Source organism: Gasterosteus aculeatus, chromosome 21 (assembly GCF_964276395.1).
Source record: "Gasterosteus aculeatus chromosome 21, fGasAcu3.hap1.1, whole genome shotgun sequence".
Taxonomy (NCBI): Eukaryota; Metazoa; Chordata; class Actinopteri; order Perciformes; family Gasterosteidae; genus Gasterosteus; species Gasterosteus aculeatus.
Window position 1 is genome coordinate 12,063,009 of NC_135708.1, and position 14,536 is coordinate 12,077,544.

Here is a 14,536-nt window from a genome sequence, read left to right on the forward strand (position 1 = left end):
CTGCAGGGCTAAGAGGTTTACACCAGTAGGGTTAAGACTCCACCTACATGCTGTTTCGATGCAACCCAAGGTGTCTTTTACATACATACATACATTGCCTTTACCATTCAAAGATAAACATAATACCAAGTCAAATGATAAGAGATTATCACAAATGTGTGACAGTTTTGTGGGATTTCTGCAGTTCCTAAAAGTTCTGCTTGCAGGCAACAGAGTCCTTTACAGATATGTTCCCCGTATTTCAGTAATTATAACATCAGTTTGCTGACACCAGCTGCTGTGGAAAAACCAAGTGCATAACAGTCCCAGTGTGTGTGTGTGTACGCATTATTATTATACCTTCATCCACCCCCAGCTGAGGGCTCTGCTCTCCTGTGGCTCCTCCATCTCTATGGCATCGGCCTCCTGCTGTGCGGGTGACAGTCACTTCCAGAGATGTATATCTGGTCCAGCCACAGGCACAATCGCTTGAGGAGGTCGTGACGAAATAATACTTTTCAGTTCATATTTTGGTGAAAAAAAAGGTTTCTGGTGAAGTTTGGGTTAATTTGAAATAGTCACCATTTTAGACGTGTTTGTAACTCCTCACTTCCTCACTCTAAAAAGTGACTAGGAATACAATAGTCTTCATCCTTTAACCAAAAACCTTCCTCATCCATAGCGAATACTCCTTGAGTAAAATGGGCAGACAGTTTGTTAGAAAAATTTCCCAGTAAACGTAAAACTAAAAATAAAGTTGAGTCTCTAGAATAATCACCCAACATTATAATGAACTAGGATTTATTTTAAGGATGTTGTGTTAGACCACATTTTTTGGTGGATTTGTGGACCTAATAAATATATATACATATATTTGTTTTAAATACATTTAAATACTGAAAGACACATTCGGAATTTCAAGTAAAGCACATGTTTGAAAATCTAATCAACTGTAGTGGAGTGGAAATGAAAGTATTCTGTATTGTGTTGAATTATTAATAATTTATTCAGTATTGAAGTTGTGTCTTCATTGCAACAAGCACGACATGTTCGCAATAACGACAACAATATACTGTTTGTACAAAAGTAAATTGCACAATTTGCATAATTGTTAAACTACCAAGACACCACTGATTCATTGGAGTCCATCAAATTGCAGAAATGTATCAGAATTCTAGATCCCTCAATATTGCAAAGTGTAATAGAAATACGCTGTTAACCACACGACAACAAAAAGAAAATGACTCTATATTTCCCCTGTTGCATCAATCTAATTCACGTTTTGTTTTTGCATCACATGATGTTAAGGGAGCTGTATTATGAATTCAAATAAACACCAGTGCTCACAGCACTTATTTGACACTCTACAAATATTCATCTCCAGCTAAATGGAAGGAAACTTGATTATTTAAGAAGGCTTGCAGTTGATGTAGGATGAGAACTCCAGCTCCTTGAGATCTCGCTCTGGTTTATTTTCGGTCGCAGGCCGGGGTCAGCGACACAGCTGATGGGATTTTTGTGGTTCATTCGAGTCCACTTCGTGGGACCAGATACCTCAAAAACCGTTTGATATTTAATATCTTTAATCTCCCAAAAAAACTAAGATAGATTCGATCGGCCAAAAAGTTGATTGATGATGTCTTCTATTTCTCTACATCTCTCTATGCTATTTGATCAAATGTTTTTTTAAAGTTGGGCGGATTTTCCACAAGTGATCAAAACCGAACTCCAACTTTAAATCTGCACAGGATACTTGAACATTGAGGTACATGTCGGACAGGCTCACTGGGCAGAATGTGTTTTAAATATGTCGTTGGTCATCAGCACAAAAAGGGTGTTTATATAATTCAATCCGGAGGGACTTGTTGAAATTTGAACAATGCTTTCTTATAACAGGTATAATATGATATTGCAAGTTGTTTGGGGCTTGGACTCCATCCTGCCGCAGGATAGACCCGGGGCCGGGAACTCGAGCCGAGACGAGCCATACCCCCCCCTTGGGAGTCCAGACACCGGTGGTGGTGGTAGAGCCCAAGTTGCATAACTCTCCTGCTATGCCAGGTTCTGCTGTAGATTGGAGGTGTCAGGGGTGGTGGCGGGTCACCTTTGGAGCGTGCTGAAATGACAACTGACAGCACAAGAGAGGAGAACAGTTTTTAACGTTTGCCTGCCCCAATGCGATTGGTTTACGGTAACGACACCCACGTCTGATACTACCCGACCCCGCCCCTAATCAGCTGGCCGTGCGCCCCCAGGGGGAGAGGAGGCCACCAGGGAGAGAGGAGGCCATCAGGGAACGGCACAGCCTGTCCAGTCTTCCTGACTGAATTTTCGCCTAAGCTTCATTTAGCATTGCAATGTTTCCTTTCCACCATTATACTCCTGCGAAAGCTTTTTTATTCAACAGTTGTTTTTTAATCATAAATACAATTTTCAATTACTTCAATCCTGATAGGGAAGGTTTTTTGTCGAGCTCCCGCTGTCCTTCCCCCATTCAGTTGTTTTATTTACACTCCCAAAAACCCTGAGCGGCCAAAACACACCAACACACCACGGCCTCTTCTCGGACATACCTGAAGCAGCACACAAAGATCTCCTATGAGTCTTGACACAAGTGCTCAACTGTTTGAGTTTCAGTAGGCGCGTGGTGCTAAAGTGAACGTTTGTCCAAAATAGTGTTGAGTGTTTTTGAACAGGCTGCTTGTAACTAAGATTAGCCAGAAAATGACTTCCACTTTATGGCAAAGGCCTAATGTGGTGATTAGCAGTAGCTTGATTAGAAATACTTCATATTGTCAAATCAGTTAAGGGCGCCAGGAGTGTCAACACTGTGTGTTTCATAAGCTATGAGACAACACTTATGCGTGTAATCAAGGGCGGAGAAAGGTTGAGGAAATGTAATATTCCACAAGGGGTCATGTACACATTTTAATCAGTCAGCAACGACCCCTAATTAGGTTATTTTTGTAATTTGTTTTCATGTGTGCAAGAACAACTCTTAATTACAGGCTGGACAAATCAACGTAATTTATTGTTAACATATTCAACAAACGCTGGTACACCTGATCAGGAAAGTAGTATTATTAATAAATACATTCAAAAGTTTACATAGACTCAAATACATACTATTAAGAAAAGAAACCCCCTCCCAATGCACGCACACACACACACACACACACACACACACACACAAACGCACACATAACGTCTTTGGGTGAGGCCGAGAAATTAAACGGAGGATACTGAAAGTCCCAGAAAAGTGTTGACATCAGAGGAAAACCCCTGTGACTTCTCTGTAGAATTACAAAGTGAATATATCATCTATGTTCTCACTCGTGTATTTGGGGATTGTGAGATCATGATTCCATGAAGAAGATAATTGGGCCTGAATAGATAAATGCATTTGGTCATTTCTGTCCTTCATCATTCTGAATCAGCTTTTGATGGGGTTTTTTGTGGAAAAGTTTGAAAGATAAGAAGCAGTTGGGTTCGTATCCTCCAAATGGATGAAGTCCAGCGGTTTTATCATCCCGCATTGGAGCTCCCTGAAACAAAGCGGGATGTCAGACATCTAGGAAATACATTTTCACTGCATAACACAACCAATTGCCTAAATCTCCAGTAGTGAAACGCACTGACATGATGCCGCAGAATGCATTGCCTCATGCTTCTGCTGAAATCTGTTACATAACAGCTGAAGAGGGGGATGCTTAACCCAAGCAAATCCTGTACCAGCGTACCGGTTGAGACAGTCTACCGCACAGCCCCAGCTACAACCAATAGAACTTGGAGCAGAACGCTGGGCCGCTGAACACAGAGAGCGAGACAAAGTCCTTCTCTCGGCCCGTAGAGACCAATGCAAATCTGCTGACATAAATTGTCAGAGAAAGCAGAAGGTACAAGTTTTGGAAACTGGCAGAGACACATAAATCATAGAGGGAAGCTGCAACACCCCTTGTTTCAATAAAGCGACAACTTGATCATGCCACATCAGGGACAAAGTTGTATATTTTATAGCAATTGCAAATTGGCCGATGATGTCATCAATACCTAAATAAACGATAGATAATTTCCGTAGTTTAATACTACAATTACTGTAACTAAAACTGGTTTGTTGTTGAATTAAATTTAAAAAGAACCAATGCTGGTTGTTATGCTTTTATTTTTTCTTACTTCCATATCATATAATTGAACGTTGTTTCTACTTGGATTTATTATGTATAACTTTAATTGGGATTTAATATCAAGAGAATATTACCTGTTTTTCATTATTGTATAGGATGTTTGAAGCACTTAAGTTTACGAGTAACGTGAACTTGGTTGCTTTAAGGCAATCGGTTTGCATGGTTTAATCAAGTAAATTACTTTTCTGTTCAAGTAGATAATACTGATATATTTCTAGTTGCAGAACATGTAACATTAGTTAGCCCAACTTAAATAACTGTGCTGTTTGTAATGCACACAAAGTATACTTCACTTGAAATAATTAAGTTGTTTGAAATGGTCATTTGAAGTAATGAAAACTGAGTATTTCTTAGTTACTTCAACTAAAGTGTAACTATACTACACTAAATAAGCTCGTTAGTACAACATATAATACATTATTAACTTTACTTGAATGTAAAAAGTTCCTTTACTTGCTTTTTTTAAGGCAATTGGGTTGCATGCTTTTTTTAAGTAAGGTTTACTAATTGGATTTTACAGTGTACTAATAGTAACAATCATACAAAAGAAATGTAGCAGTGGTCACCGTAGTAGCAAGAGTAGATCCTACATAAACAATACCAGTCAAAGTTTTGGACAAATGTTCCCATTTAATTCATTACATTACAGGGTAAAAAAGCTGTGGGGTGTGCTGCAGGGTAAAAAGCTGTGGGTTAATAGCTGACGCTTTTAACCCACAGCTTTTTACTGAACATAATAACGTAGTTTCATTTCACAACATTAACCACATGTTTACAACCGTTTTCTCAAGAAAATATTACTTTTATAATCATCAGTTTGAGAAGAAGAAGAAAAAGGGGCTCCAACCAATAGAACACGGAGCAGAATGTAGAACATTCTATGACATCACAGAGAATTCTCCATACAGAATGTAGAATGTGGAAGGATAGATTATCAGAGCTCATTTTGGATCCCCACTCAGCGTGAACGCATCAACTTTACATTGCAGAGGGATTCTCAAAGACTCAAAGATGGCCCGCCAGCCGCCGAAAGGACTGAAAAGCTTGGTCGAGTGTATGGCCAGAGCTACAATCTCCGCACATCCTGCCGACATGCCAGACTTTTTAGTGGAGTATACCTCAGAGCTCAACCAAACAAGAGGCTCTAAAACTGAAAGCAATCCAGTGGAAATGTGCTTTCGATTCCAAGAGGCTCGTGGTAAGATACTGTCTAAATATATAAAACATGATGTTTGGGTAATCATATGTTTTGTTTATAGAATGTGAAAATTTCAGAAAGTGAGGAACATAAAGTGAAAATAAACCTTGGTTTAAAGGTCATTCTTAAAAATGTGATGCTATTCGTAATTGCTCCGATCGTGCTTGGTATCTAAGTACTAACATGTAGTAAGGGTCGTCGTGGTGCAGGGGTTAGAGAAGGTGTGCTGGGAAGCACAAGGTTAGTAGTTTGAGTCCAGGCTGCCCCATGTTCCATGATGAAGTGTCCCTGAGCAAGACACCTAACCCCAAATTACTCCCTGGGCAAAAATGTGAAAAAGCCATTGTTGAAAAGCGACTTACATTACACTTTGGATAAAAGCGTCTGCTAAATGACCTGTAATGTTGTAGTTAGGGGCTTGGAGCTGGAAAATTGTTATTGCTAAATATTGTGCACTAATTTTATTTTTCTAAAATGTTTTTCTCTTCCCAGATTTGGAATCTGCAATCAATGAACATGCACCATCAACTGGGGTTAAAGAAAAGAAGCCTGTACCTTTTACCCCTGCTGTTGCCAAGAAGACACCGGAAACACACACACAGAAAACAACACCACGAAAGTTATCACCTAAAGCTCCAGCAGATGTGCCCCCGAAATCCAGGAAGAATCTACCAATCGGCACGAGGGGGAAGCCACAAAATGCCAGCAGCGTGTTACCACAAAAACCTAAAGAACGCAGTGAACCAACGTCAGCAAGAACAGAAAGACCAAAGGAAGAAAGAAAAATAATCCCCAAAACAAGACCACCATGGTTACCACCAGCTGCAAATCAAAAGCAAGGTAAAGGAACCATTGATGACGCCAAGCAGACACCAGAAAAACGTCTACCGACAATTCCCCAAACGTCAGCACCTAAAGATCCAGCTGTCAATCCCCCGAAATCCAAGAAAAATCTACCAATCGGCACGAGGGGGAAGCCAGAAAATGCCAGCAGCGTGTCACCCCAAAAACCTAAAGAACGCAGTGAACCAACGCCAGCAAGAACAGAAAAACCAAAGGAAGAAAGAAAAATAATACCCAAGACAAGACCACCATGTTTGTTACCAGCTACAAGTCAAAAGCAAAGTAAAGGAACCATTCATGACGCCAAGAAGACACCAGAAAAACGGCTACCGACAATTCCCCAAAAGTCAGCACCTAAAGATCCAGCTGTCAATCCCCCTTCTCGACGCCCAACTACGCGTGTACAAGCAGCACCACAAACAAGTGTTTTACCACCGATTCCACCAATTCCACAGAAGAAAGGCACAGGTAGCCAACAGCAGACAACTATTCCAAAGAAATCTGTGCCAAAGTGGGATGACTCAGTAACATTGCCCGTTATTAAAGGATTGAGGAAACCAGCTATTCCAAGAGACAGCAGAAACGACCACCAATGCCCTCAATTGGTTCACCAACGCCCTCAGTTGGTGCAAATAATCCACAGGGCAAAAATCACACACACAGTGTTTCGTTACTCACCTTAAGGATAAGGTAGGTGTCACAAAATAGTAGTCACATTCTCTGGGTTTTGTGTGGCTTCTCGACCATTTCATATTTGTTTGAATGCCGTTTAAGCATTCCAGTAAATGTTAAACCGTTGTATTGTTCTTCTAAGCGGTATTTTTCTCTTCTTTCTATTTCCGTGCATATTTTGAGCTGCTTCTCCTCCTTCAAATCTTCAGCTATTACAACTGTTACTCTTTAACTACAAAAATAAAATTCAGCTTTTGGACTTTTTCCAATATCACAGATTAGTTTTTTCAGTTTCTGAGATTGACATGAGTGTGTATGGCACCAGTTAAAGTGGAGATGGAGAGCTAAAGGAGAGAGCAGCATCAGAATCTGGTTCAAAAAATATTTGTAGTTGGTCCTCATTACACAATATTCACTCTTCATGCTTCATTTTGGGAGACAATGATAGGGTGACGTTCCCGTGGCAACTCAGACACAGGCTGAAGTCTCTGTCTTTTTCTCACACAGGTGAACAGCGTTGGACGACCAGTGGAGCCACCTGACGCAGCCGTGCAGTAGACGAACCGACACCTGAAAGACATCGCTCCCTCTCTCTTTCTTACCCCCCCTTCCCCTCCTCCTTTATCCCCTCCCCTCCACCTCCCCTTCCCCGTTCCCCGTTCCCCCTTCCCTTCCCCTCCCCTCCACCTCCCCTTCCCTTTCCCCTCCCCCTTCCCCTTCCCCCTCCCCCTCCCCCTCCCCTTCCCCTCCCCTTCCCTCTCCCCCTCGCCTCCCCTCCCCCTTCCCCCTCCCCTTTACACAGGTGAACAGCGTTGGACGACCAGTGGAGCCACCTGACGCAGCCGTGCAGTAGACGAACCGACACGTGAAAGGACATCGCTCCCTCTCCCTTTCTTACTCCCTCCCCACATCGACCCGCGTTTCTAATTCAGTGAGTGTGTCCAAACCTTTGACTGCATATTTATGCATATATCAAGATATATGGCTAGGACGTTATTTCATTATGTTAACCCAAACCATAATGTTTTCCTGAACGCAATCAGGTAGTTCTGTTGTCTGAACATAATAACGTAGTTTCATGTCACAACATTAACCACATGTTTACAACTGTTTTCTCAAGAAAATATTACTTTTAAAATCATCAGTTTGAGAAGAAGAAGAAAAAAGTGCTCCAACCAATAGAACCCAGTCCACAATCCGGAGTCCACAATCCAGTGGAAATGTGCTTTCAATACCAAGAGACACGTGGTAAGATATTGTCTAAATATATAAAAGATGATGTTTAGGTAATCATTTGTTTTGTTACAAAATTTCAGAAACTGAGGAAGATAAAAATGAAAATAAACCTTTGTTTAAAGGTCATTCTTAAAAATATGATGCTATTCTTAATTGCTTCGATGGTGCTGGTGTGGCACCCTGGACATTTTTAAGGACTTCCATTGTTTCTTTGAATTGTATTGTTTAGTGCCATTCCCCTGTTATTGTGTTTGTTTTGATTATTGGGTAAAGAAATCCTTCGTGTGACTTTTTGAGCCTGCCTCCTTCCCCCTGCAGTGGCAGTGGGGCAGCACTCGTTTCCGCCAGCAGGTGGCGGTAGCGGGTTTAGTAGACCTGACGGGCGCTGTAACACTTGCTTAGAGCAAGTGACTCCGCGTCGGCAAGTACAGACAGTCGTTCTGATTCTGACACTCGGTATCTAAGTACTAACATGTAGTTAAGGCCTTGTAGCTGGAAAATTGTCATTGCTAAATCTTGTGTACTAATTTTATTTTTCTAAAATGTTTTTCTCTTCCCAGATTTGGAATCTGCAATCAATGAACATGCACCATCAACTGGGGTTAAAGATAAGAAGCCTGTACCTCTTACCCCTGCTGTTGCCGACAAGACACCGGAAACACACACGCAGAAAACATCCCGAAAGTTATCACCTAAAGTTCCAGCAGATGTGCCCCCGAAATCCAGGAAGAATCTACCAATCGGCATGAGGGGGAAGCCAAAAAATGCCAGGAGCGTGTTACCACAAAAACCTAAAGAACGCAGTGAACCAAGACCAGGAAGAAGCCAAAGACCAAAGAAAGAAAGCAGAATAATCCCCAAGACAAAACTACCATGTTACCAGCTACAAGTCAAAAGCAAAGTAAAGGAACCATTGATGACGCCAAGAAGACACCAGAAAAACGTCTACCGACAATTCCCCAAACGTCAGCACCTAAAGATCCAGCTGTCAATCCCCCTTCTAGACGCCCAACTACGCGTGTACAAGCAGCACCACAAACAAGTGTTTTACCACCGATTCCACCAATTCCACAGAAGAAAGGCACAGGTAGCCAACAGCAGACAACTATTCCAAAGAAATCTGTGCCAAAGTGGGATGACTCAGTAACATTGCCCGTTATTAAAGGATTGAGGAAACCAGCTATTCCAAGAGACAGCAGAAACGACCACACGTGTTGCTTTCCTCACTTTAAGGATAAGGTAGGTGTCACAAAATAGTCACATTCTTTGGGTTTTGTGTGGCTTCTCAAACGATTTCATATTTGTTTGAATGCTGTTTAAGCATTCCAGTAAATGTTAAACCGTTGTATTGTTCTTCTAAGCTGTAGTTTTCTCTTCTTTCTATTTCCGTGCATATTTTGAGCTGCTTCACCCTCTCATCCCCCCCCCCCCCCCCCCCCCCCCCCCCCCCCCCCCCCCACTCACACAGGTGAACAGCGTTGGACGATCAGTGGAGCCCCTCCATATAATGTTGTTGTTGTTTGTTTGTTTGTTAGATAAAGAAATAAAAAATTTAAAAAATACAAAACTCTTTCTGTCCCTCTCTCTCTCTCGAAGGACAAGCATTCAGTCTCCAATCCATAATTAAAGAAAAACCCTCTGATTATCTGTACCTCAACCATGAAGGCCAGAATTAAGCTGTTTTAAAAAAATCTGTATTGCTCTTTCAAAAACTAGAGCTACTACTATAATGACTAGTACCTCCAGTGGTAGTATTACCACAATTGATACTGCTACATGACGTATTTTGACATAGGATATTGATTCTTTTCAACAACAACAAAAAGTGAAATGCAATTAGAAGCTGTGGGTGAATAGAACTTATAGGAAAACTCATGAAAAGTCATCCTATTGCACGTTAAAAATTGTTAAATATGTTTACAAATGTAATAAAAGAAGCAACAATGTTACGTTATAGGGCAATACTGCTGGAAACAAATCATAAAAATGAAGTGTCGAATGCCAAAAAAAGTCCAATGAAAATTGCACATTTCACTGTGTTGCATCCGCCCGCAGAGAGGCCGCCAGCTGATGCGGGTTGTGTGTGTGAAAAATTAACTTGGCTAACCCCGACTGAAGGGAACAGGCAATAAAAAAAACACACACACACTCCACCTGACAATTTGGGGAAAGCAGCTCTGTGCCTCTCTTGCTGCTCATTAAGAAAATACCAACCTGACTGAGGATAGCAGCCTTTTTGTGCGGGACAATGACCAATAATAATCCACTGTGTACGACGCTAACAATTAAATTTCTAGGGTAATAAAACAACAGCTGTGCATGAAGGAGCATCCGCTATCTCGTTTATTAATAGAACATTCAGCTTGTTGTCTCTATCGCTCCCTTCCTGTCCTCCACTGCTTGGCGTCTCTTCCTCCCTCACTTCCTGATGTAGAAGTTGGAAACCTGAATCATGTTACCCTGCTTGTTTCTGTCGGGGCAGAGAAACCAGTCCATCAGTGCAACAGCTCGGCGTTTCACAAGAGTGACAATTATGAGCTCACAGCATCATCTGAGGCCAAGAGATCTGGCTTCGCTTGTCTGTGTGTATAACCAACACTTACAGACCACAGCAATCACTGCAGAGGACGCATTGATGCATGCTTAATGCCAAAAGTCGTTTTGAGTGCATTTCCTGCATTTCTATATGAGTGTGTCGCTTGTTAAACACACTGGAGTTTTAAGTTTCTACTTTTCAGCAACAAAAAGGGGGTCGAATCATCTGTGCTCATATTACAATTATCATTATCAAAGTCTTGGTGACTTGTTAGCCATCTCGAGTGATCAAAACAATCTGGAAAATTTCTGCTTGCTTGTGCATAACAGTTTTTGAGGTCACGTGAGTCTAATCCATCATATGACTGATCACCTGTATAGACGGAAAGTTAACCCACAGATAACTGATTCAAATGAGCGCTTCGAGAAAAGACAAGTCAATAACATCTGTGTTGGAGACTCATTATTGCATGTAGATGCAGTGAGCTAGGCTTCATTTCTAGAAGCATATTGACACATGCACACCAACACACATCCACGCAGCACCTACACTTGGGCCTTGAGCCAAGGAAGTTATTGATGTGATCCTGTGGCATGTCCCCCTCCAGGTGAGCCAGGTAGGTGTAGAGTTTGACAAAAATGTCGAACGGGATCCTGGCAGGACCGCCCTCCTCGTCCTCCGTCAGCAGCTCGCAAGCAACCTTGAGGGAACTTATGAGCGTCTGAGAAGGTGTACGCAGGAACGCGAGAGAAGAAGACGAGAGGACTTTTTCAGAAGAAATACAGATGCAATATAACAATGCAATGCGTCAGCATTCAAGGCACGTTTGATCATGGCAACAACACACTGTAAATACACTTAACTCGAACTTATATGCATGCACAGCAACCCGTGACAGACCAAATCAAGGTAGAACATGACTGCCCTCATGTGCTTAAAGTGTTTAACAGCCTCACTGAGCACATTGTGTTGTCAATGCTGAGCTGCAAAGCTGTCATCCACAGAGTTCTCCGTGCGTGAGGGAAATTCTCTTTGGTCTCTCTCTTTTGAAACAAAATCATTAGCTTAAAAGCATTCAAGTAGTCAGAGAATGATGGATCTCCGGGGTCCAGGGACCTTGACGGACCTTGAAGTCTTCTGATCACTGATGTCTGGATCTAGTTTAAACACGAGAAGACTGGACTGTGTGGTGATCCTAAAAAGTATTTTTTAGGATCTCCAGCTGTGCGTGGCCTCAAAAAGGTATAAAGTGGTGTTAGCATTTATGTATCTGGCCTCATATAACGTCTTACCTCTCCCAGAGAACTGCAGCCCAGGGCAAAAAACTCCATCCAATCGATGTCTGAGCCAAAACTGCCCAGCGACAGCAGCGTCTCCAGCTGATCCGTGGGTAGACACAGACCCCTCCACTTCTCCCGCAGTTCCTCCTCGCTGCACGTCTCCCTGATGGATAGCTGAGATCGGGTTGAGGGATCTGCAGGTGCGGGAGTAGATGAAAGGAAGGAGAGGAAGAAAAAAAAAAAGGTTATCTAGTTTAACAGATGAGTGCATTAACGAACGGAGGATCAGCGAGCTGTTTATCGACTGACTTTCATGTTTGTAATTAACACACAGCACTGGTCTAAGGACATACGAGGGGTCGGTCACCGCTCTGAGCTGGTAGATTGAAAAGATGAATGTCTGGGTGTCACCATCATGTCTGCAAACAATATTGTTTTGAATTCATTGTTGATTCGTGGGCATGACGTGAGCAAACATTTTGAAATGTGCTTTTACAATAACACTAAACTTTAATGAGTCACATGGGGGGGACATCATTGCAATATGCAGATGCAGCTAAAACAAAAGAAGATATGAAAGAGTAAGCAAAATGGGGGTATCAGCACAGTAGCAACTGATAATCAATAGGTATAAAGGTCAAAAAACAGGTTTAATGTGCGAGAGGTTTGATGTGATTGGTTATTTAAGGTGTGGTCCCTTTGTAAGGACAGCACCTGTTTATGGAGAGTCTTTAGCAGACCAGGAGTCATCGCGCTGTCCGTCTTATGTGTGACATTCAGCTCCAGCCGATCCTTCACAGGCAGACGCTCTCCTTTAGACAGCGCAGTAAAGTATCTGCGAGCGGACACACACACACATTTGTACTATTAAAAACACGGTGCTTGGCTTTATGCTTTTCAAGGCAATAAGTGATGCAGTCAAATGATGCATGGATTGACATTAGAATAAATTGTCATGAGGGTTAATCAGTTGAAAAACCATCATGTGTTGCAGTTTAGAAGGAAGTTTACTGATCTTCCAATTGTGCCGAAGGGCTCACTGGATAACTTTATCTCAGAGTTTAAATTATTCAAAAACTAGCTCTCGCAATGAGTTTAGAGGCAGCATGACTTTCATCATCTTTGAAAAGCTACAGAGCCTGGTGTTATTTTAATGGCGTATAAACTTCTTGCAACCCTGGAGAATGTGATTTGTTTTTGGTTCACCAGATGGCTCGTGTACTGTCCTTTTGCTGTAAACACTGAAGCTACATTGGCAAATAAAAGAACAGCTGAAATGACTTTCCTTAGGGGTAGAAAATGTGCCCCCCTCACACTTAAAGCTCGGTCAATGCAAAAATGGCTACAACAGAGGCTACTTCCTCTGCATGCAGGAAGTCATGGTGTTGCTTGAGAGATCAAGACCGAACGTATTGAACGTAATCACATGTATCCCTTCCTGTATCCAAACGACCACTGACAAGAGATTGAATCTTACGCCGCAGACCACAGCAGCAGGTCCTCGGGCTGCGTACGGACGGCTGCCTTGGTGAAGTTTTTCAGGATGTCTGGCAGCTCTTGGGCGATGTCGATTTGCTGGGCACAGAACATTGTGTCTGGAAGAGGCATGGCTGCAATATAAAACATTGCAACATTGTCCAGTTAGCAGGTAGGAGCTTTATCCGAGAGGACATCCATGAGACATAATCTGAAATAAAGTGGCAGCTCGCAACCAGAATATTAACTTAAGGATGGAATAGTGGTTCTTCTCGGGGATCTAAAGTTGCTGTTTCAATACGTTTGAGAGGAATACGAAGTTAAAGACCATGGGAGCTACATTTAAAAAAAAGATAACATCTCCATAGATTCATTTCCTCATCGTGAGCAATAAGATGAAATCCGAATTGAAAACTAGGTTTTAAAATGAACCAGACATCAATTTAAGAGCGTTTAGGTGAATGAGATGTAAGACTGCAAGGTAACGGTAGTAAAAAGCCGAACATGTTATCAACGTCATTTCCCGGAAGTTATACGTTACAGTAACGTTAAGCTAACAGCAGCTAAAACCGACGTGGTTAACGGTAAGTTTACCGCAAAAACACGAGCCTTAAATTAACGTTAGCATTAGCTCCCGTAGCGCAGGTTAGGACACGCAGTAGAAACGGGTAACTGAAGTTAAATACAGAATTTATACGTTGACCATGTATTCACACTTCTTGTTTTATGGTCCTGATGTCCAACATTGTCATAAAACCTCATTTTGAATAAACGTCCACACATCAACCAATTTACCGTTCCCTGGATTGCTGAATAATGACGTTTAGAAAAAGGAGATAAACTACACCGCGAGAGGCAGCCTGTGTATCGCTTGCAGCCCCGTTGCATAGCGACGGTCTTCTTCTCTGGTTTTTGAGGGGGTAGATGTCATGCCACGTGAAGTGCGACATTGCCCCCCTCCTGTTGGGAGACGTCAACTGATTAACCCTAACATCGGCTTGCCTTTGTGAATTCTAATCCGACCGATTGTGTAAACTTACTGGAATGAACGATGCAACATGAGGCCGTGAGTAAAAAAAAAAAAAAGCCTTTTCATTAATTTACTTGTTTGGGAAATGTCAAACCAAAAGGT

At 42.0% G+C, this 14,536-nt stretch overlaps 2 protein-coding genes and 1 long non-coding RNA gene across 5 annotated transcripts; 2 read left to right on the top strand and 1 right to left on the bottom strand.

The window, feature by feature from the left end:
* The first annotated feature begins 372 nt into the window (after positions 1 to 372).
* Positions 373 to 7,446, top strand: LOC144389978 (uncharacterized). 2 transcript variants are annotated; one of them, XM_078095752.1, is made up of 3 exons: positions 373 to 512; positions 5,153 to 5,361; positions 5,854 to 7,446. In XM_078095752.1, exons 2-3 carry the CDS (start codon positions 5,175 to 5,177, stop codon positions 6,885 to 6,887), a joined length of 1,221 nt encoding a protein of 406 aa, XP_077951878.1. In that variant the 5' UTR covers positions 373 to 512; positions 5,153 to 5,174; the 3' UTR covers positions 6,888 to 7,446. The 2 variants fall into 2 exon arrangements, with proteins under 2 accessions (XP_077951878.1, XP_077951877.1); XM_078095751.1 differs by lacking the exon at positions 373 to 512 and having other exon boundaries at positions 4,766 to 5,361.
* A 550-nt stretch (positions 7,447 to 7,996) lies between these two features.
* On the top strand, positions 7,997 to 9,680 carry LOC144389979 (uncharacterized). Its single transcript, XR_013454025.1, has 3 exons — positions 7,997 to 8,124; positions 8,673 to 9,351; positions 9,581 to 9,680. It is a non-coding gene; the product is annotated as an uncharacterized LOC144389979 (long non-coding RNA).
* A 748-nt stretch (positions 9,681 to 10,428) lies between these two features.
* On the bottom strand, positions 10,429 to 14,311 carry LOC120812062 (ropporin-1-like protein). 2 transcript variants are annotated; one of them, XM_078095753.1, is made up of 5 exons: positions 14,200 to 14,311; positions 13,406 to 13,538; positions 12,643 to 12,763; positions 11,941 to 12,102; positions 10,429 to 11,369 (listed from the first exon to the last, which is right to left on the bottom strand). In XM_078095753.1, exons 2-5 carry the CDS (start codon positions 13,534 to 13,536, stop codon positions 11,085 to 11,087), a joined length of 699 nt encoding a protein of 232 aa, XP_077951879.1. In that variant the 5' UTR covers positions 13,537 to 13,538; positions 14,200 to 14,311; the 3' UTR covers positions 10,429 to 11,084. The 2 variants fall into 2 exon arrangements, with proteins under 2 accessions (XP_077951879.1, XP_077951880.1); XM_078095754.1 differs by having other exon boundaries at positions 13,406 to 13,523; positions 14,200 to 14,295.
* Between the last annotated feature and the right edge of the window lie 225 nt (positions 14,312 to 14,536).

What these genes read in the sequence shown, in the direction of transcription:
- LOC144389978 (XM_078095752.1), top strand. Translation starts at nt 5,175, where the DNA reads ATGGCCCGCCAGCCGCCGAAAGGACTGAAAAGCTTGGTCGAGTGTATG. An exon ending in TCGATTCCAAGAGGCTCGTG is followed by an intron (nt 5,362 to 5,853) that starts GTAAGATACTGT and finishes TTCTCTTCCCAG; the next exon opens with ATTTGGAATCTGCAATCAAT.
- LOC120812062 (XM_078095753.1), bottom strand. Translation starts at nt 13,536, where the DNA reads ATGCCTCTTCCAGACACAATGTTCTGTGCCCAGCAAATCGACATCGCC. An exon ending in CTGCTGCTGTGGTCTGCGGC is followed by an intron (nt 12,764 to 13,405) that starts GTAAGATTCAAT and finishes GTCCGCTCGCAG; the next exon opens with ATACTTTACTGCGCTGTCTA. An exon ending in GCTGCAGTTCTCTGGGAGAG is followed by an intron (nt 11,370 to 11,940) that starts GTAAGACGTTAT and finishes ACACCTTCTCAG; the next exon opens with ACGCTCATAAGTTCCCTCAA.